Here is a 20,480-nt window from a genome sequence, read left to right as displayed (position 1 = left end):
CAGCCATATAAGGCCTTTTATGACTGGGGTAATCCCCTATCTTAAAAGTCCAGACCTTGAGCTCAGAGCTTTAGCCTATAACCATAGCCAGTGAGAATTAAATACCATCATTTTGACATTGTTGTATTTATTTTTTACCACCTTAGGGTAAGTTCCTGTTTGTGGTAGTGTCCATGAATAAATGTGTTTTCATTTTGAAAGTTATTTTTAAATGACAAGATTAAACAAATACAAATGGTGTGTGAATGTCTGAAGGTTGGCAAGATGGGAAGTGAATGAGGTTTGGAAAACACTAGATTGTCTGATTTGAGGCTTTCTAGGATGTAGTTGGAAAACCACCCTATTATTCCGTTTCACTCTCCTAATAATTTCTCAGAAGAAGTGCACCATTTTACTGATGAAGAAACAGGTATAGCAAAGTTAACTATGGTAACTTGTCCAAGGTCGTATAGCTAGTGACAGAACCTAGATTTAACCCAAGGTCTAATTCCAACAACCACTTTTTAATCAAGTTTGAAAGTAAAACTGGGGGTGAGAAATGGGCTAGCAGACTTGATAGAGGACCCTAGCCACTAGACCAAAGTATGTGGGGACCAGGCTGGTTAAGTTGTTCTGAGTACACCTTCAGAGTACGTGTGTTCTCAGTCGTGTCTGACTCTTTGGGGCTGCACGGATGGTAGCCTGCCAGGCTCCTTTGTCCATGGAGTTTTCCAGGCAAGAATACTGCAATTGCCATTTCCTACTTGAGGGGATCTTCCCAACCCAGGGAGTGAACCCACATCTCTTGCATCTCCTGCATTGGCAGGCAGATTCTTTACCACTGCGCCAGCTGGGAAGCCCCTTCAAACAAATAATCAATTATTAAAACACACACACACATACACACACACACTGTAATTTGTGACTCTAAGCAGAAATTCCATCTGAGACAATGGGATTTTGTTCCTCTCTCAAGGGCACACAAGAATCCAAGAAGTGTTGCCTGGATAACTAGAGATGTGACATGTGTGTTTTGTTGCCAGAGAGAGTCTTAATTCCGTGGTGGGAGAAATTCCAGTTAAGGAATTCAAGACCTTATACTAGAGAAGTGTCCTCCTAATTCACATGGCAGCTACATCTGCAGTTTCTTCTAAGTAAAGTCACTTCTGAGCAGATGCCATGATACCCCACTTTCCTCTCAAATCCCCGATAGGCCCAGGAGTTAGCATCTGAACCCAACTTTCCATAGCAGTGCAGGAGACATGGGTTCGATCCCTGGTTGTGGGAACTAAGATCCTGCAAACCATGTGGCACAGCCAATATAATAACAAATAAAAACTTTTTTAAAAAAGAGAAGCTGAACCAAAAAAGTTCAAAAGGAAAAACTAGGGAATGAAATATTCATAGAGGGCTTTGAAAAGCTCTGACACATTCCTGGGTATCCCTAGAAGGTCACAAGCACATGTAGAAAAGACCTAAAAAGACCCTAAACTCACCTGTAGCTGACCTTAATGCTCTGTGCAAGCAAGAAGTGGAAGTTAAAGCAGTGTTGCACACATATACACAGTCCCTCAGATAAGACTAGGAAATTTACTAGTTGAAGGCATTAGTTGTCCAATCATTAGCTGACCACTAAGCAAGTTAATTGAGCACGGACTTTAGTGGCCATGCACAAAGAATACAGTCTTTACAGAATTAACCTAGGAAAGTTCATAAATAGTAGCAAGAACAACAACAAAGCCTGAGGAGGGGTAGAATCTGACTTTTGGAGTTGCCACATTATAATATTTAAGATGTCACTGTTGGGAACTCTCTGACAATCCAGTGGTTAGGACTCCATGCTTTCACTGCTGAGGGCCTGGGTTCAATCTCTGGTTGAAAAGTTAAAATCCCACATGCCACATAGTGCAGCCAAAAAAAGAGATGTCATTTTCACCAACAACAAAATAATTATGAGACACATACATATCAAATAGAAATAGAAGTTCTGGAGCTTAACAATACAAAAATACAACTGAAATGAAGGATTCAGTTAACAGGGCTCTGTAGCAGATTTGACTTGGCAGGAGAATCAATACAACTGAAGACAGGTCAATTGAGGTTACTCAGTCTGAGGAACAGAAAGAAAAAAAGAATGAAAAAAAAAAAAAGAAAAGTGTCCCCAGAGACCTGTGGGATATCATCAGGTGTACTAATATACACATAATGAGAGTCCTAGGAGAGACAAGAACTGTGTAGAAAGAGTATTTGAAGAAATAATTTTCCCAAAATTTGATTTTTTAAAAAGTTACACAGCCACAAAGCTCAAAGTAGGATAAACTGACAGAGACTCACATCTAGACACATCATAATCAAACTGTCAAAAGGCAGAGTAGTAAAAGCAGCAAGAGAAAAAGGAAATCATCATATACAAGGAATCTTCCATAAGATTAACAGCTAACTTCCTATCAGAAACTATGGAGGCCGGAAAACAGTGAGATAACATATGCAAAGTGCTGAAAGATTAAAACTGTCAACCAAGAAATCTATACCCAGCAAAACAATCCTTCAAAAAAAAAAAAAGGTGAAATTAAGACATTCCCAGATCAACAAAAATGGAGAGAATTTGTTCCTAGCAGAGTTACCCTACAAGAAATAGAGAGGCAATCCTTTAGGCTGAAATGAAAGGACTAGACAGTAACACAAATCCACATGAGAAAATAAAGAATATCAGTAAAGGAAACTATGTAAGTAAATGAAAAAGACAGTATAAATACATTTTGTTTATAATTAAATATGTTTTAAAGACAACTGCAAAATGCAATAATTGTAAAGTGGGGTTTATGGGCTTATAATAAATCAAGACGTAATCTGTTTGGCAATAATAGCACAAAGTAGGCGTGAGAGAAGGGAGCTATATAGGAGCAACTTTTTACATACCAGTGAAATTAAGTTGGCATTAACACGAACTAGATTGCTTTAAGTAGAGATGTTAATTGTAATCCCCAAGGAAACCACTGAAAAAGTAACTCAAAAGAATAGGCTAAAAGAAACAAGGGAATTAAAATGGAATACTAGAAAATACTTAACACAAAAAGAAAGCAGTAGTGGAAAAACAAGAACAAAAAGTGAAAGGCATATAGATAACAAATAGCAAAATGACAGATGTCAATCCTATCTGTTAGCAATTACATTAAGTGTAAATAAACACTGCAGTCAAAAGATAGAGATTTGGCAGATTTAAAAAAATCTTAATTTAAAAAACCCAACATGATCCAACTATATGACATCTTTATAATCAATGACATAAATAGGTTGAAACTAAAAAGAAAAAGATATACAAGAGTAACTATAAGAGATGTGGAGTGGCTATGCTAATTACTAGACAAAACAGAATTCAAAACAAAACTTGTTACTAGAGACAAAAGATATTTTATGATAATAAAAAGGTTGACCTATCTAGAAGACATAATAATTATAAATATATAAGCGCCTAAAAACAGAACCCCAAAATACCTGAAACGAAAACTGACAAAACTGAGGGAAGAAATAGGCAATTCAGTAATAATTGTTGAAGACTTCAATACTTTTGACAATGGATAAAATAACTAGACAGAAGATCAGAAAGGAAACAAATCCGACAGTAGTGGAGTAGGTTTCCTATCTATTTCATTCCGAGAAACTATGTCAAGTACCATTGCCAAAGACGTCTGCTAGCCAAGAAATCAGATTGCCTGGTGGTCCCTGCTGCCCTTTACAATTGATGTGTCTACCTTGTCTGGATCCCCTCATGTGTGTTTTAGTTGCTCAGTCGTGTCTGACTCTTTGCAACCCTGTGGACTATAGCCCAACAGGTTCCTCTATCCATGGAGTTCTCCAGGCAAGAATACTGGAGTGGGTAGCCATTCCCTTCTGCAAGGGATCTTTCTGACTCAGGGATCAAACCCAGGTTTTCTGTATTGCCGGCAGATTCTTTATGGTCTGAGCCACCAGGAAAGCCCAGATCCCATCATACCCACTGATATTAGGGAGCCCCTGCTCAAATAGTGATATCCTCTATAAGCATGGAGGTGCTCCCTTCAATGTTTTAGCAAAGAAATTGTCTTCTGGGTCCTCTCACGGAATACAGTTGACAGATTGCACATGATAAATCTAATCTATCACACTAAGCCTTTAGATTCTCTCTTCTATGTGATACCAGGAACACTGTAGCATCTTGACCTCACTAAGTGTAGACTGCTATTAGGTCCAAAATTCAGTTAGCTAACCAAGTGATTTCTTAGTGCCAACTTCTTAGCACATTAAATCTGGGATCTTTAGTAAATATACCCATAAATGAATGTGGCTCTAGCTAGAGTTATAATCTACCCTCATTGCTCTAACACCCTTAAAACCCATTCTCATGCACTTCTTAGGTTTCTGTCAACATATTCAGTTCAGTTCAGTTCAGTCGCTCAGTCGCATCTGACTCTTTGCGACCCCATGAATTGCAGCATGCCAGGCCTCCTTGTCCATCACCAACTCCCAGAGTTCACTCAAACTCACGTCCATTGAGTCGGTGATGCCATTCAGCCATCTCATCATCTGTCGTCCCCTTCTCCTTCTTCCCCCAATCCCTCCCAGCATCAGGGTCTTTTCCAATGAGTCAACTCTTCACGTGAGGTGGCCAAAGTACTAGAGTTTCAGCTTTAGCATCATTCCTTCCAAAGAACACCCAGGACTGATCTCCTTTAGAATGGATTGGTTGGACCTCCTTGCAGTCCAAGGGACTCTCAAGAGTCTTCTCCAACACCACAGTTCAAAAGCATCAATTCTTCAGTGCTCAGCTTTCTTCACAGTCCAACTCTCACATCCATACCTGACCACTGGAAAAACCATAGCCTTGACTAGACGGACCTTTGTTGGCAAAGTAATGTCTCTACTTTTGAATATGCTGTCTAGGTTGGTCATAACTTTCCTTTCAAGGAGTAAGCGTCTTTTAATTTCATGGCTGCAATCACCATCTGCAGTGATTTTGGAGCCCCCCAAAAATAAGTCTGACACTGTTTCCACTGTTTCCCCATCTATTTCCCATGAAGTGATGGGACCAGATGCCATGATCTTCTTTTTCTGAATGTTGAGCTTTAAGCCAACTTTTTCACTCTCCTCTTTCACTTCCATCAAGAGGTATTTTAGTTCCTCTTCACTTTCTGTCACATATTAGCAATGTATTACAATTCTTCCAATGTGTAAGATGTTCCTTCCTGGATCATAATGTGTACCTGTTCCCCTGGAATATGTTGATATTTGACTCTAGTTAAAGGCTTAAAACTCAACATTCAAAAAACAAAGATCATGGCATCTGGTCCCATCAATTCATGACAAATAGATGGGGAAACAATGAGAGACTTTATTTTGGGGGGCTCCCAAATCATTGCAGATGGTGACTGCAGCCTTGGAAGTAAAAGATGCTTGCTCCTTCAAGAAAAGCTATGACCAACCCAGACAGCAGAAACATTACTTTGCCAACAAAGGTCCATCTAATCAAAGCTATGGTTTTTCCAGTAGTCATGTGTGGATGTGAAAGTTGAACTATAAAGAAAGCTGAGCGCTGAAGAACTGATGCTTTTGAACTGTGGTGTTGGAGAAGACTCTTAAGAGTCCCTTGGACTGCAAGGAGATCAAACCAGTCAATCCTTCAGGAAATCAGTCCTGAATATTCATTGGAATGACTGATGCTGAAGCTGAAACTCCAATACTTTGGCCACCAGATGCAAAGAACTTACTCCTTGGGAAAGACCCTGATGCTGGGAAAGATTGAAGGCAGGAGAAGGGGATGACAGAGGATGAAATGGTTGGATGGCATCACTGACTCGATGGACATGAGTTTGAGCAAGCTCTGGGAGTTGGTGATGGATGGGGAAGCCTGGCGTGCTGCAGTCCATGAGGTTGCAACGAGTCGGACATGACTGAACGACTGAGCTGAACTGAAAGACTTATAGGCAGCAGGGGAGATGAATTTTGAGTGGAATGAGCACCCCTTTTCAAGGCATTTGCCCCAGGTAAACTTATCACAGGGTTTTCAAACAGAGAAAAGTTAGTTTCATTAGACACAGGAGAGCAAGCTACTTCCAATGGCAAAAGAGACTCAGAATGACTTGGGAGTTCAATATTGTCTCCTTTGTCTGATTCTAACCAGATGTGCCCTTCCAAATTTCTGCACCCTATTCTTTCCTGATTGATGCCCTAGATTTCCCATAACAAATTTGTCAAGACAGTGAATTCAATTGTCATTTTCTCTCTCTAATCACTCAAGTGCGCTGCAAAGAATGCATCCTACCACACAGTCTAGAGTTATTACTACTGCTATAGGAGCCAGGAGAAGCAGCCAGTTGGACTCCCAAGGCATACGCTGTAGTTGGCACCCCATCACAATCAGCCACAGGTGATAGTTTGATTAACTGTGATGCAACTGCATAGTGTGGTTTATTAGCATCCCATTTCCCATTGACTAGAGCTCAGCACTCAAGGTTGTGACCGTATCACTACAAAATCCCATCTCTGTGGGTCTTTCTCCTAGAACCACTCCCACAATTATTGTATCAGTCAGGGTCCAACCAGGAGACAGAAGCTACCATGGGAAAGTTTAACATAAAGAACTATTGATAGGAATAATAGGGAAATGGCTAACAAGGGCTAAAGAGAGTTCTAAAAAATACAGAATTAGATATTAAGATCAGCTACTATCCTTAGGACTGATGTAGAGAGCCCAAGAAAGATCCCTTTTCCACCAGGCTGAGATCAGACTTCATTTGAAAGGACCTGGCAGACAAACTGCCTTACCTATGTGACTTCCTAGAAATCGGCCCTCTGGGGTGTCAGGTAAAGCTGCTAATCATGGAGCATCACTAGAACCAAGATGGCAGGAGGTGTTCTCTACAGGAGCCGGGTGCTGGAGAGCTTTATCAGTACTGGGATCAGCACAGTAGAAAGTCATGCCACTGCGGAGTCACATGGTAGAAAATATACACTCAGTGAGAGCCAGGTGCTGGAGAAAGCGGCACTGATAAAGGAATCAAGCACTGTCAACATCAGAGAAAGTGAGCTTGGTAAAAACACAATGCTGGAGAAAATCAGACTGCTCCCGTCGTCAAGTGTTGGAAAAAGTATGCTCTGCAGATCAGTGTGAGAGAAAGCTGCGTGAGGGTCAGGACTGGTGGCGTACAAAAGGAGTCCCAGCGCTGAGTCCAGTCACTGCAAAGGCAGTGTGTGGTCTGGGGTCAGTGGTGTCTGCATGGAGGTAGAGAGGTAAGGCAATGTGGTTGCAAGTTGGGAGCTGTGAGCTTATCAAAGGACTCCTCACTGTCACCTCTAAGGCAGGGAACCACTGGATGTGCCCACATACATGTGCCCGAGCAAAACTGTGCAACAGGAGCAAGAAAAAAGCCTCAACAGTACCAGAACCAGGAAGAACATCTTCCTCTTTCAATGTCCCTCCAGCGCCCTCTACTGACAAAGCTTAACATCGTGTTCACTGCAAGGAGAAACGTGTACATAGTCGAGTCCAGTATCTCAGAGCAAGTACTAAAGCGTGAATTTGGAGCTGAGAGGCAGTAACTTGAAAACTGGCATAGTGGGAGAATCCCCACATAGACCACAGACTGGGGACCAATATAGCAAGACAGGCTAAGTGAAAGTCCCACTTGCTACAAAGACAACAAATCAGTAAAAATACCACATCCCTGGGAGAAGTGCAGAAATTCATGCCAAAGAACTGAAAGAAGCAGGGGTAGTGAGACATCACATACCCATTTAACCTGCCTGTCTGGCCTGTTCAGAAGTCAGATGGAGAATAACTGGACCAGCATGAACTGAATCGGGTAATGATTTCAATTGCATCTGCTGTCCCAGATTTAGTACCTTTCCCCTGGTATTTGGTAATTGACTAGCGACTTGGCTTTTTCTCCAGACCAACTTGCAAGGTCCACCAGAGCAGTTTCCTCTGTAGCTGGCAATGCCACTGTATATCTTCAGGATGCTCCAGGGATCTGTCAATTCTGATCTGCTGTAATATTGTCTACAAAGATCTCAATCATCTTAACATCCCACAGACCACCACACTGGTCCACTATATTGAGAACGTTATTGGATCTGATGAACAGCAAGTAACAAGTACCTTAATTGTCCTAATAGACATATGCAGACTAGAAGGTGGGAGATAAATGCCCTCTAAAGACTCAGGGGGTACTTCCCTGGTGGTTCAGTGGTTGAGAATCCACCTGCTAATGCAGGGGACATGAGTTCAAGCCCTGGTCCGGGAAAATTCGACATGCTCCAGGGCAACTAAGCCCCTGCACCACAACCAGTGAAGCCCATGCTCTGGAGTCCATGCTCCGCAACAAGAGAAACCCCTCCAATGAGGAGCCCTCGCACCACAACTAGAGAGTAGCCCCCGCTCATCACAACTAGAGGAAGTCCACGTGTAGTAACGAAGACCCAGCACAGCCAAAGGAAAAAAAAAAAAAAGATTCAGGGGACTGTCACTCCAGTGAAGTTTCTGGAGATTCAGTGGCCTAGAGTATGTAAAGATATCTCCTCCAAGGTGAAAGACCAGTTGCTCCTCATACAACCTACTCTCCCTCAAAGAGGAACAGTGCTTGGTAGGCATGTATGGATTTTGGAGGCAATGTAGCTCGTTAGTAAAGGCCCCTGGGAGATGCCAGTTTTGAGTAGAGAGCAGGGCAAGAGAAGGTTCCATAACACTTTCAAGGTGCTCTGTCTCTGTACCAATGATCCAGCAAAGCCAGTGGCATTCCAGCAGGCACCAAGAGTAGAATCAAAGCACAGACCCAGGATTTTCGATAAGTGTAGGCTCTTTCCTATAGACAACTGTTCTACTTTTCAGAAACAGTCTCTGAGGAGTTCTTTGATGGTCCAGTGGTTGAGAATCAATCAGCCTTGCTACGAGGGGACGCAGGTTCAATCCCTGGTCAGGGTAACTAAGATCCCACATGCAGCAGAAATACTGAGCCCACGCACTCAAGAGTCCGTTGCACAGCACCTGATGCAGCCAAATAAATATCTTAAAAAATCTGTAGCTTAAGGGACTTCCAGGTGGTCCAGTGGCTAAGACGCCAAGCTCCCAATGCAGGGGACCTGGGTTCGATCCCTGGTCAGGGAACTAGATCTAAGACCCAGCGCAAATAAATAAATATTTTTTAAAAATCTATAGCTTAAAAAAGAAACAGTCTCTGGCTTGCTCTTGGGACGTGGTAGGAACTGAACACGTAGCCAGCAGATATCGGGTGACCAAGCAACCTGAGATACTCATCATGAAAGGGTGTTGTCTGACCAACCCAGCTGTGAGGTTGGGTGTACACAGCAGCAATCTGTCATCACCTGAGATACGAGACCAACCTTGGAAAGGTCCAGAAGTTACAAGCCATTTACAGGAGCAGGTGGTTTCTTGACCTTCTCTCCCTCCATCCCTGGCTGTGCCTTTCTAGGGTGTCCCGTTTACACCCAGCTGACTGACGAAGAAAAGACTCAAGCCTGTTTACAGGTGACTCTGGCTGATAGGCTGTTATGAGCTGTTGGTGGACAGCCACAGCTCACCCCACCAGCTGGGTGAACCTGAAGGACGCTGGTGAAGAAAAATCCTCACCGTGGACAGAGCTTTGAGCTGTGTCTTTGGCTCTTCACTATGTCTGGTGGGTGAAATGACCAGAAGTATGGACCTGTATTAATTGATGGACGGTTGCTAAGGTTTGGCTGGCTGGTCAGGAACTTGAGAGGAACAGAATTGGAAGATGGGTGACAAGAAATCTGAGTCCTTATAGCCCTTCTATTTTTGCACCGGTTCTTATTTGCAGCATGTGGGTGCTTTGTTGCAGCACGGGGAATCTAGTTCCCTGACCAGGGATTGAACCTGGGCCCCCTTCGTTGGGAGCATGAGTCTTAACCATTGGACCACCAGGGAAGTCCATTATAGCCCTTCTTTTAACAATCTTCCTCAATCAGTTGTACTTCAGTTGGAGTCATTTCATTCAGGGGTCCAGCTTTGTCTTCTCTCCTCTGGTTTCTTAGTCCTCATTGGGTTGTTAGCTTCTCTTTAGCTGTTCATGAGTTGATTTCCTCTGACCACTCAGAACAGCATTTTAGCTTCTCTCAAACAGCTGCTACTGCTAAGTCACTTCAGTCATGTCCGAGTCTGTGCGACCCCAGAGACAGCAGCCCACCAGGCTCCCCCGTCCCTGGGATTCTGCAGGCAAGAACACTGGAGTGGGTTGCCATTTCCTTCTCCAATGCATGAAAGTGAAAAGTGAAAGTGAAGTTGCTCAGTTGTGTCCGACTCTTCGGGACCCCATGGACTGCAGCCCACCAGGCTCCTCCGTCCATGGGATTCTCCAGGCAAGAGTACTGGAGTGGCGTGCCGTTGCCTTCTCCACTCTCAGAGGCAAGGAGCATAAGAGAGCAATGTTCCCTTGAACAGGCCAGGGTGTTAGTTTGCTTGGGCTGCCATAACAAAGTGACCACAGACTGGTGACTGAAACCACAGAAATTTGTTTTCTCACAGCTTTATTTATTTATTGGTGATGCAGCAAGGCACGTGGGATCTTAGTTCCCCAACCAGGCATCAAACCCATGCCCCCTGCAGTGGAAGCAGTGAGTCTTAAAACCACTGGACCACCCAGGAAGTCGCTCCATCTCCTCTTCTCTTAAGGATACCAGTCATGTTGGATTAGGGCCCTCCTTCATGACCTTATTTTAACTTCATTACCTCTTAAAAGACTCTATCTCCCAACAGAGTCACATTCTGAAGTAGCAGGTGTTGGGATTTCAGCACATGAATTTGAGGGGGGTGCACAATTCAGCCCTTAGGAACCAGTACTGAACACATTTGAAGACCCTTATCCTGCTGTAAGACATAAAGAAGAGGAAACCTCACTGACAGGGCTCCTCGAGTGACGGCAGCCATCTTCTCCAGTCAGTCTGCCTCTACAGATCCCTTCCAGGTCCTCAGAGGTGAGCAGACTAGAGAGGCTCTTCCGGGGCTCTATGTCAGGGGGGAAAGAGGGAGCCCCCATGACGCCCCTCTTCCTGAGTTCTAGGCCATGTTACTAAACCCCAGAATTCATGATGTATCCATCCACTGTCACTGGTAGGATGGGACCATGACAGGCCTCCCCTTGTAAAACCTGGTTTATAGAGGAGTAAAGCAGAACTCCCAAGTGGAAAAACATCAAGAAACTGGAATATAGATACATTTCTCTTTCCTAAAGTGAAAGTGGCTCAGTCATGTCTGACTCTTTGCAAACTCATGGACTCGGGCCAGAATACTGGAGTGCGTAGCCTTTCCCTTCTCCAGGCAATCTTCCCAACCCAGGGATCAAACCCAGGTCTCCCACGTTGCAGGCAGATTCTTTACCAGCTGAGCCACAAGGGAAGCTCTTTCCTAAGGAAGGCGGGAAAGAGGGAGTCCTTGAAAGGATTCCCACCTCTTTAGTCAGGCTTTTTTAAAAGATTTTTTTTTGTTTATGTGGAGCATTTTTTAAGTCTTCATTGAATTTATTACAGTACTACTTCTGGCTTATGTTTTGGTTTCTTGGCCTCCAGGCTTGTGGGATCTTAGCTTCCCCTCTAGGGACTGAACTGCACCCCCTGCGTTGGAAGGCAAAGTCTTAACCACTAGACCACCAGGGAGGTCCCTCTGGCCAGGTTCTTTCATGAAACCAAGTGTATTCATTTCCCCTTGCTCTGTAACAAATGAGCCCAAACTTAGAGTTTAAAGTGAGACTTATTTATTATCTCACATTTTTGTTGATCAGAGACTATGGGCTTGGCTGGGTTCTTAGCTTAGGGTTTCATAAAGTGAAAGTAGCTCAGTGTCCGACTCTTTGCAACCCAGTGGATAGCCTTTACCCTTCTCCAGGGGATCTTCCCAACCCAGGGATCGAACCAAGGTCTCCTGGATTGCAGGCAGATTGTTTACCAACTGAAATATCAGGGAAGTCTAGGGCCTCATAAGGCCCAAGTCAAGTTGCTGACTGAGGTAGGCTCTTATCTAGAAGCTGTGGGGACAAATCCACTACCATATGAGTTCCATTTGTTGGCAAATTCAGTTCCTTACAGTGTAGGATGTCTCCATGCTGGCTCTTGGGGTGGAGGGTGGGTGTCAGCTCTTTCAGAGGCCACCACAGGGAATTCCTTGGCGGTCCACTGGTTAGGACTCTGCGCTTCCATTGTATGGGGCCTAGGTTGGATCCTTGGGCAGGGAACTAAGATCCCACAGGGACAAAAAAAAAGGCCACTGCATTCCTCATCACACGGGTCCCTTCCTCAGCAAGCCAGCAAGGGCTCCAGTCCTCCTCATGCTTCACACTCTGACTTCCTCTTCCGCCACCTGCTGGAGAAACCTCTGTTAAACAGCTACCTGATTGGTTGATAATCTCCATATCTTAACCTCAGCTGACTTGGATCTTTAATTACACCTCCAAAAATCCCTTCACAGCAGTACCTAGATTACCATTTGATTGAAGAACCAAGGGGCAGGAATTTTAGAGGGTTATCTTTAGAATTCTGCCTACCAGACAGGAATCCCCGTCTTGGCCTTGAGAGAAAGCCGTCCCCCTCTGCCAGAGGCTTCTTAGATCCTTGTTGTTTGTCACTAAGTAGAGAACTGAACTGAACTGAACTGAGTGTCTGACTCTGTGTGACCCCATGGACTGTAGCCCACTAGGCTCCTCTGTTCAGGGGATTCTCTGGTCAAGAATACTGGAGTGGATTACCATTTCCTTCTCCAGGGGATCTTTGTGACCTAGGGATTCAACCCACCTGAGCCACCTGGGAAGCCCTCTTAGATCCTAGCCTAGCCACATAAGAAAATGTGGGCCATGTGCTCCTCTGGAGAGACGAGTCAGCTCCTCAGCTGGTTCATAAATTCTTAGCAACTTGGTGTGAATTAGGAAAAGGTGCCCTTTCCTTATACAGGTCTCTGTTCACCACAATGTGAGTGGCACTCCCCAAGAGTGATACAGTGCACGTGTACTGCTATGAGCGTGGCCCTAATCCCAGTGGGATCAGATACACTGCACTTCCCAACCACCTGCCCACACGAGCTGTTGTCTATAGAGACATTTTTTCCCCCAGAACACTTCTGACATTCATTGTGTTTTTGTTTTTGTTTTTTTAATTTTTGGCTGCACTGGGTCTTTGTTGTTGTTTGGGGGCTTTCTGTAGTTGCAGTGCATGGGCTTCTCATTGCAGTAGTTTCTCTTGTTGCAGAACACAGGCTCTAGGGCACACAGGCTCAGTGGTTGTGGCACACGGGCTTAGTTCCTCTGCGGCAGGTGGGATCTTCCTGGACCAGAGATCAAACCTGTGTCCCCTGCATCTGCAGGCAGGTTCCCAACCACCAGGGAAGTTCCACTGGCTTATTTTTATCTGTTGATGATTTGTGGGAAATACAAAATAAAATGGTCATCAGTTGATTTGAATAGGGTGATGAATTAGTACTCAGAAAAAAAAAAAAATTATCCACTGGTTGGATCTAAACTGTTTGGTCATATCTAAGTAAATAGCCAAGAACTTCCAAGGAACAAACCCTGAAGTCAGCAATATTAAGGTAAAAACAGAAGCCACCATTACTCAGAGCCCATATCTATATACATATAGATAGATATAGATTGGATATATAAACACAACATGTATGCACCCATATATACACATAACCTCATTTAACCTTCACAGGAACCCTATCAATTAGGCATGACATTATTCTCCCCACCAGACAGACAAGAAAACTGAGGCCTGGTTACTTGCCCAAGGTTAAGGATGAAAAGAAGCTGAGTCAGAACTCAGATCTATGCCATCTGATTGATGCAAAGCCCATGCTCCTAACCACTTAGTGGAAATTAGCTGAGTGTCTATACCCTGAATCGAGGCCTTTGCTCTCTGCCTCTTGCATCAAAGCCAGGGATACCCTCTGGTGAGCCCAGTGGCCCAGTCTGGGATGGGGAAGAGGCCAGGCGGAATGTCTTAGTTGTATTCATAGGAAGGGTTTCCCAAGTGGCTCAGTGGTAAAAAAATATTCCTGCTGCTAATGCAGGAGATGTGGGTTCAATTCCCTGGGTGAAGAAGATTCCCTGGAGAAGGAAATGGCAACCCATTCCAGTATTCTTGCCTGGAGAATCCCATGGACAGAGGAGCATGGCAGGCTACTGTCCACGGGGTGGCGAAGAGTCAGACACAACTGAAGCAACTTAGCATGCACACACATATGTATTCATGGGGATGACCTGCAGGGAAAAGGGTGGTAGTGAGTAGTTTGTGGCTACAAGAGAGAGATGGCCAGTGGGACTTGGAAGGAGGAAAGATGGTGGCTTTGTCTTGTTCACCAGGGTGCCTCCCATGCCTGACACCTTGTTGGCCCACAGTTAGTGTCTGCTGAATGACTGAATAGCCACCTGTGACAGCAAGCCTGTGATAGTTCCTCGCTGTGTTCTGTCTCTCTGGCGTCTGCTCCTGCTACCAACCTCTTCCCTTTACAATAAGTTAGCATCTGAACTGGAGCTGAAAGTGTCCTAGATTGCAGGCCCTGTGGCAAGTGTTTTATCTACATTTTCTCCTTTAAAGTGACGCAAGAACCAGGAAGTTCCCTGGTGGCCTAGTAGTTAGGATTCCAGGCTTTCACTGGTGTGGCCCGGGGTTCAATCCCTGGGTGGGGAACTAGCTGTGTGATGAGATTACTTCATATTTCAGGAGGCTTCTGGGCTGGCAGAAATATCTAGTACTTTAATGCTCAATTTATTAGACTCCATTAAACAAAAAAAGGGAAAAACTGAAAGTCATTTTTTTATGAGGGATTTAGGTTTTGATTATAAATTTAACCAATTAAATTACCTTAAGTAATTTAAACTGCAAATACAAATTCAGTAGTCAAAAGATTCTTTTGATTACTTCATATGCTTTAAGGATACACAAATACAATAACAACAGAATTTATTAAAACCCATCATCAGGACTTCCCTGGTGGTCCAGTGGTTAGGAATCTGTCAGCCAATGCAGGGGTCATGGGTTTGATCTCTGGTCCAGAAGGACCCCACATGCCACTTGCCTAAAAAGTCCACCATCAGATCGGGTTATAAAAGGGCTAAGACTATGGATTTACCTTTGTCTTATCCTTATTCTGATACCTTCTTGAGGTTCCAGTTTTATACCTTTCTAGAGTTTCAGTAATTCTATCAGTTATTATTTTTATACCTTCTTGGAGTTTGGGTAATCCTACTCGATCCAAAAGAAAAAGGCAACTGTCTCAGAATTAGCTAAGGCTGCAAGTTCCGGTCAGACATAGGACCAGGATACACTGTTCCAAAGAGGCAAACCTGAGCTGACCATTCATTGCCCCCAGCACCTGTTCACCGTAAAGATTTTCCTGTTTCTTATGGAGCTTCTAGGGCTTCCCTGGTGGCTCAGACGGTAAAGAATCCACCTGCAGTATAGGAGACCCAGGTTCCATCCCTGGGCCAGAAGATCCCTGGAGAAGGGAATGGCAATCCATTCCAGTATTCTTGCCTGGAAAATCCCATAGACAGAGGAGCCTGTCCATGGGGTCCTGAAGAGTCAGATATGACTGAGCGATTAAGCATGCAACCATGTACAGGGAGCTCTTAAGTCCCTCCTTGCCTCCATCCCTGTCTCCTTCCCTCCCTTTCTATCTTCTTTCTTCCTCTCTCTTTGTTTTGTATGCTTTTAAAAAAAACTTTTCATATGGAGATTTTTTTTTTTTTCCCTTTTGGAGATATGTGTAGAATCTTACTTCCCTGACCAGGACTCGAACCCAGGCCCTTGGCAGTGAAATTGCTGAGTGCTAACCACTGGACAAACAGGGAATTGCCCTTTACAGGTTTATATTGATCTTTCCAGTTTAACTAAGGAGTTCTAGGCCCTGCCTTCCTGAAGGCCTGTGGCTCCCAAGATACTTCCCATACTATTATCCCCACCTGATTGCTGAACAAACTGAGGCTTTGTAAAAAGTTATGTAACTTGCCTAAAATCACACTGCAAATAAGTGTAGAGCTGCCCAGTTCTATCCGATTTTAGAAACAGTTCCCACAGGACCCGGCCTCACCCTCTGCCCGCTGTCAGAAATGGGTCGTTTACAGACTGTCCAGCAAGTTGCCCGATTTAGGGCTCCCAAGGGAAGGTCTTCCTAGTCTCGGGTGGGCTGCGGAGAAAACACAACAGATTCTTCTTTCCTCCCTGCAGGATTCGGGAGTGAGGGTGACCAGGAGAGCCCTTCACGAGAAAGGCCTGAAAACAGAGCCTCTCAGGCGGCTTCTTCCCAGGAGAGGCCTCCGGACAAACGCCCGGCCCAGTTCCGCGGGGCCGCCGCCGCCGGAGCCCAGAGCTCCCGGGGGAGGAAGCAAGGCCCCGAGGGCACCCCGGACGATCCCCCAAGGGAAGGGGAGGTGAGCCGGCTCCCCAGGCAAGGCGAGGCCCCGAGGCTTCCCTTGGCCGCCCCAAGATCCAGCCACCCACCCGCTCCCCCCGAGGGCGCAGAGAGCTTCCCAGCTCCACGGCCAGGCCACCGTGGGATCATCGGGGGCACGCGACCCCAGCCTGCCCAGAACCTAAGGTCACAGCACCCGTCTGGCTCGCCACCGACACCCGCACAGAGCAGGATCAACAGCCCCTCAAGTGCGGGAAAAGCTCCGGGCACAATCTGACCCCGTCGAGCGCCTGAGGACGCATCGCAGCCAGAGTGCTGGCGGGGCGCCGGGCCTCCACCCGGGGAAGGGCAGCCTGGGACGCGCCCCCTCTGCCCCGAGGCCGCGCGTGGAGACCCTGCACCACATGCCCTCCCCACTCCCTCCCTCCGGCCTCCCCGGAGGCCAAGCTAGCCGGTGGGTTCATCCCTCACCTGACGACCGACCTGCAGCAAGACCTCCCCGAGGGGCCAGCCTCCCCGCAGGCCCCTGTGGGTACGAAGAAACCGACCTGGGCGGCCGGGGAGAGCCCAGAGCTTCTGGCACAGCCCCAGCGGACCGGAAAATCCCCACCAGGAGAAGGCCTAGGGCCTTTGAGCGGCTCACTCGCTGCACTGCTGGGCCTGTCCTAGGAAATGTCGACGTCTCCGGTTGATTGAGGGCTTACCCCGTGCCAGGCCTTGCGATTTATGAGAATGATCTCATTCAATCCTCACCATATCCCTGGGCCATTGCTGTTCTCATTACATTTTACAGAAGGAGAAACTAAGTCTCAGAGAGGTTAAGGCATCAGCTTAAAGTCACACAGCCAGAATGTGGCCGAACCAGCATTCAGACCCAGGTCTGCCTGCCTGACCCCACAGCCCGACCGAGGGCTCTGCTTCTTCTGCTGGCACATGAGTGAGGGGTGCCCGTTTGACAGGACATCTGTTTGTGAAGCATCCATTTTTCTCCTGGTGATTATGTAAAACACTTTTTATACTAAAGTGAGCAGATACTCACCGGAATGCAAGTGAACATTTGCACCAACGATTGAGATGCAACTTGTGACATCATAGGAATTTTATGCCAAGTCCAACGCTTCAAGCTCAGCCCCTGGCTACCTGAGGTGCCCTCTTCTCAGACCTCTGCCTTCAGAGGGATGGTGACCAGGGACGCTCTGCCCCTGGACCAGCTCCTGGATAGAACCTTCATGGAGGCCAAGGAAGATGGCCTTTCCCCAGTTTTTCATCCCATTGAGTTGCTTAAGGACATTCATCCAGTCTCTCTGCCCTAAAGTTTCCAAATTTCTGACAGATATCAATCTAGGATTGGGGATTGGAAACCTGGAAATCTTAGGAACTCCTGAAATCATATCATTCTGTGTATTTCCTAACTTTCTATATCTTTTTTTAATAAATAAGAAATACACTTTTAGTAGCAGTTCCAAAGAATTATAGGCTATAGCAAATATTCAAAACCAGGAAAGTACCAGAAAACATTACTGGGTAGGGTTAGGATAAAATGTTTTAAGCCTTCAACAAGATCAACTGCACTACATGTGTTGAAATTGCTGATTTAAAGACTTGTGTATAAAAGTTTTTCTCAGCACATCATTCATAGGATTTGTATAGGATATACAATACATTTAAACACATTAAATATTTACTTTAATTTGTGAGAATGTCTCACTGATAAGAGTAGATGGGGGCCATGAATACCTCTTTTGGTTTGTTTGCTTTTAGTGACTTATGGGATCCTAGTTCCCTTGCCAAGGATCAAACCCAGACCCACGGCAGTGAATGCATGGAGTCCTAACTACTGGGCCATCAGGGAATTCCCACAAATATGTTTTAATATGGCAACAACTACCCAAAAAAAACGTCATTAGACTGTGACCCATTCTCTCCTGTGTACTCCCATCCTGAGTTCCAGAGATTTCTACCTTAACCTTGGACTCTGTCAGAGTTACCTTCTCGTGCTTTCTACTTGACATCAGTGGAGTTCTTCAAACCAGGAATGCCTCGATGTTTATTGTTAAGCATTTGTTCTCACATGATTGGGAAGGACTTCTGCATCAAAATAACTCTTCTAAGCTGAGCGGGACTGGCAAGGCAGATCTGCTGCAGAAATAATTATCTCATATACAGTAAAGTCCACTCATGAAGCTTCACCCTTTCAGGAGTCTTAGGGCCAGAAAAGCCAGTTATGGATTCCAGCTCTGCCAGTTCCTGGCTGTGAGACCTTGGACAAGTCACTTTACCTCTCTGAGCTTTGATCTAATGGATAGAATGATACCTGGAAGATAATGCACTTGCCTTGTGAGGCAGTACTGAAGATGGAGGGTTAACAATGTGGCTTTGGAGTCAGACAGGCTGAGGTTTGAATCCGTTATTTACTACCTCTTTGATCCGGGGCAAGGTCTAACCACTCTGAGCCCCATTTTTTCTCTTCTGTAAAATGGCAAAAAAAAAAACCCAAAAAACTGATGGAGCCCATTTCATAGGATTTTGGTGAGTTTCAATGAGATCATCTATGAAAACACTTCACACAGAGCGTGGTACGCTGTGAATGCTTGATGCGTGTGGACCGGTGTAGTTATTATCTGCTGTATCTACCTCACAGGGCAGTTGTGAGGATGAAAGGGAGGTTACGGTGTAGAAGTGCTTCCTAAGCTGTGAAATGGTCATCCACTTGCCTTTCCTTCAGAGCTGAGATGACCAGAAGCTACTGGCAGACCTCAGTGGTTTCTCCCAGGAAGGAGCCTGAGAACCTACCTGTACCCACAGAAGGTAGCTGTGTTGAGGTGGCAATATCACCATGGTTACCTGAAAAAGAAGGTTTAGTTGCAATCAGGTAGGCAAACTCCAGCGTCATCTGATAGGGACTTGGAGGCAAAGACAGTCTTCAGAAGGAGGACAGTATATAAGCCTCCCCACCTTGGGTTTGTTTAATAGGGATCAAATCAAGAGATGGGGACATGTAATAGAAAGTGGTGAGCAGGCTATTTGACCATTGTCTGAAGCCCTGTTATTGGCTGAACTTAAGAAACAGTCCTATTAGCCAGAACCACCCACCCTGTTCCTGCTACTGTCATTCATTCCTAGACGGCAGACCAAACGTGGATCAAAGGGCTCTCCAAAGATGATCTTGGGAAATTCTGAGAACAGCCCCATAAAGTAAATACTAGCATGAGTCCTGTTCTGCAGCTGAGGGCCTGGAGTCTGGGAAAGTTAAGTCTGTCGCCCAAAGTTACACAGCCGTTGTGGAGTCAGGATTCAGACAGTCCGAACCCCTAGCCTTCGCCAGGCTTCCTCAGCTCACCAGGTGCCAGATGCTGAGCTTGAACATGAAGAAGGAAACATAGATGTGTGGGATTCAGTGCCTCAAGGGGCCTCCTCTCGCCTTCTGTGACAACTCTCACAATATTATGCCTATTTTTCTGGACACTGTTTCTTTGCTTCCAGAGATGGTTTCCTCTGCTTAGCCCTTAAGTCCAGGTTCTCTGGGCCCCATCCTTGGACTCTTTTTCTTTTGTACAGAACTGTGAGAGATCTTAAAGTCCACAGCTTCAACTGCCAATCATATCTTCTATTTTTTTTTTTTTTAATTCTTTGGCTGTGCCATGTGGCTTATGGGATCTTAGTTCCCTGACCAGGGATCAAACCCGGGCCCTTGGCAGTGAAAGCGCAGAGTCCTAACCACTGGACCACCAGGGAATTCTTCATCTCCTTCTAATCTAGACTGCCCCTCTGAGCACCAGCGCAATGTAGCCAACTGCCTCCTTGATAACCTCTCTGATGCTCCAGGCTCCTAACTGAATTCATCCTCTCCCCCTTACCGTGTCGCTCCTCCTGAGTCCTCCTTCCTTCTTACCATGGCCTCCTAGTTTTAAACACTGTTGTGGGGGTGAAGAACCCCAGAAGCCTTCCCAGACAAAGCCTCTTGAGTCAGTTCTTGGGGCTAGAGAGAGACTGTGAGGTGTGTTTTCTGAGAGCTGCCGATGGTTTGGGGGTGAACTTAGAGGGTGGATGGCATCACTTAATCAACTGTCTGCTAGTGCCTGGCAGTCGGCAG

At 45.5% G+C, this 20,480-nt stretch overlaps 1 protein-coding gene and 1 non-coding gene across 2 annotated transcripts in view; one reads left to right on the top strand and one right to left on the bottom strand.

Moving 5' to 3' along the window:
* Positions 1-16,425, top strand: part of BCL7C (BAF chromatin remodeling complex subunit BCL7C) — a 31,481-nt gene extending 15,056 nt beyond the window's left edge. Inside the window, exon 6 of the mRNA XM_069571323.1 lies at positions 16,204-16,425. Within this exon, the coding sequence (XP_069427424.1) occupies positions 16,204-16,410 (207 nt within the window). The 3' untranslated portion in view covers positions 16,411-16,425. The remainder of the gene's footprint in view (positions 1-16,203) is intronic.
* Positions 16,426-20,049: 3,624 nt separating this feature from the next.
* TRNAE-UUC (transfer RNA glutamic acid (anticodon UUC)) lies at positions 20,050-20,122 on the bottom strand. Its single transcript has one exon. It is a non-coding gene; the product is annotated as a tRNA-Glu (tRNA).
* Between the last annotated feature and the right edge of the window lie 358 nt (positions 20,123-20,480).

The sequence above is a fragment of the Ovis canadensis genome, chromosome 24, assembly GCF_042477335.2.
Source record: "Ovis canadensis isolate MfBH-ARS-UI-01 breed Bighorn chromosome 24, ARS-UI_OviCan_v2, whole genome shotgun sequence".
Classification (NCBI taxonomy): Eukaryota; Metazoa; Chordata; class Mammalia; order Artiodactyla; family Bovidae; genus Ovis; species Ovis canadensis.
This window is presented reverse-complemented; position numbering and strand designations above follow the sequence as displayed.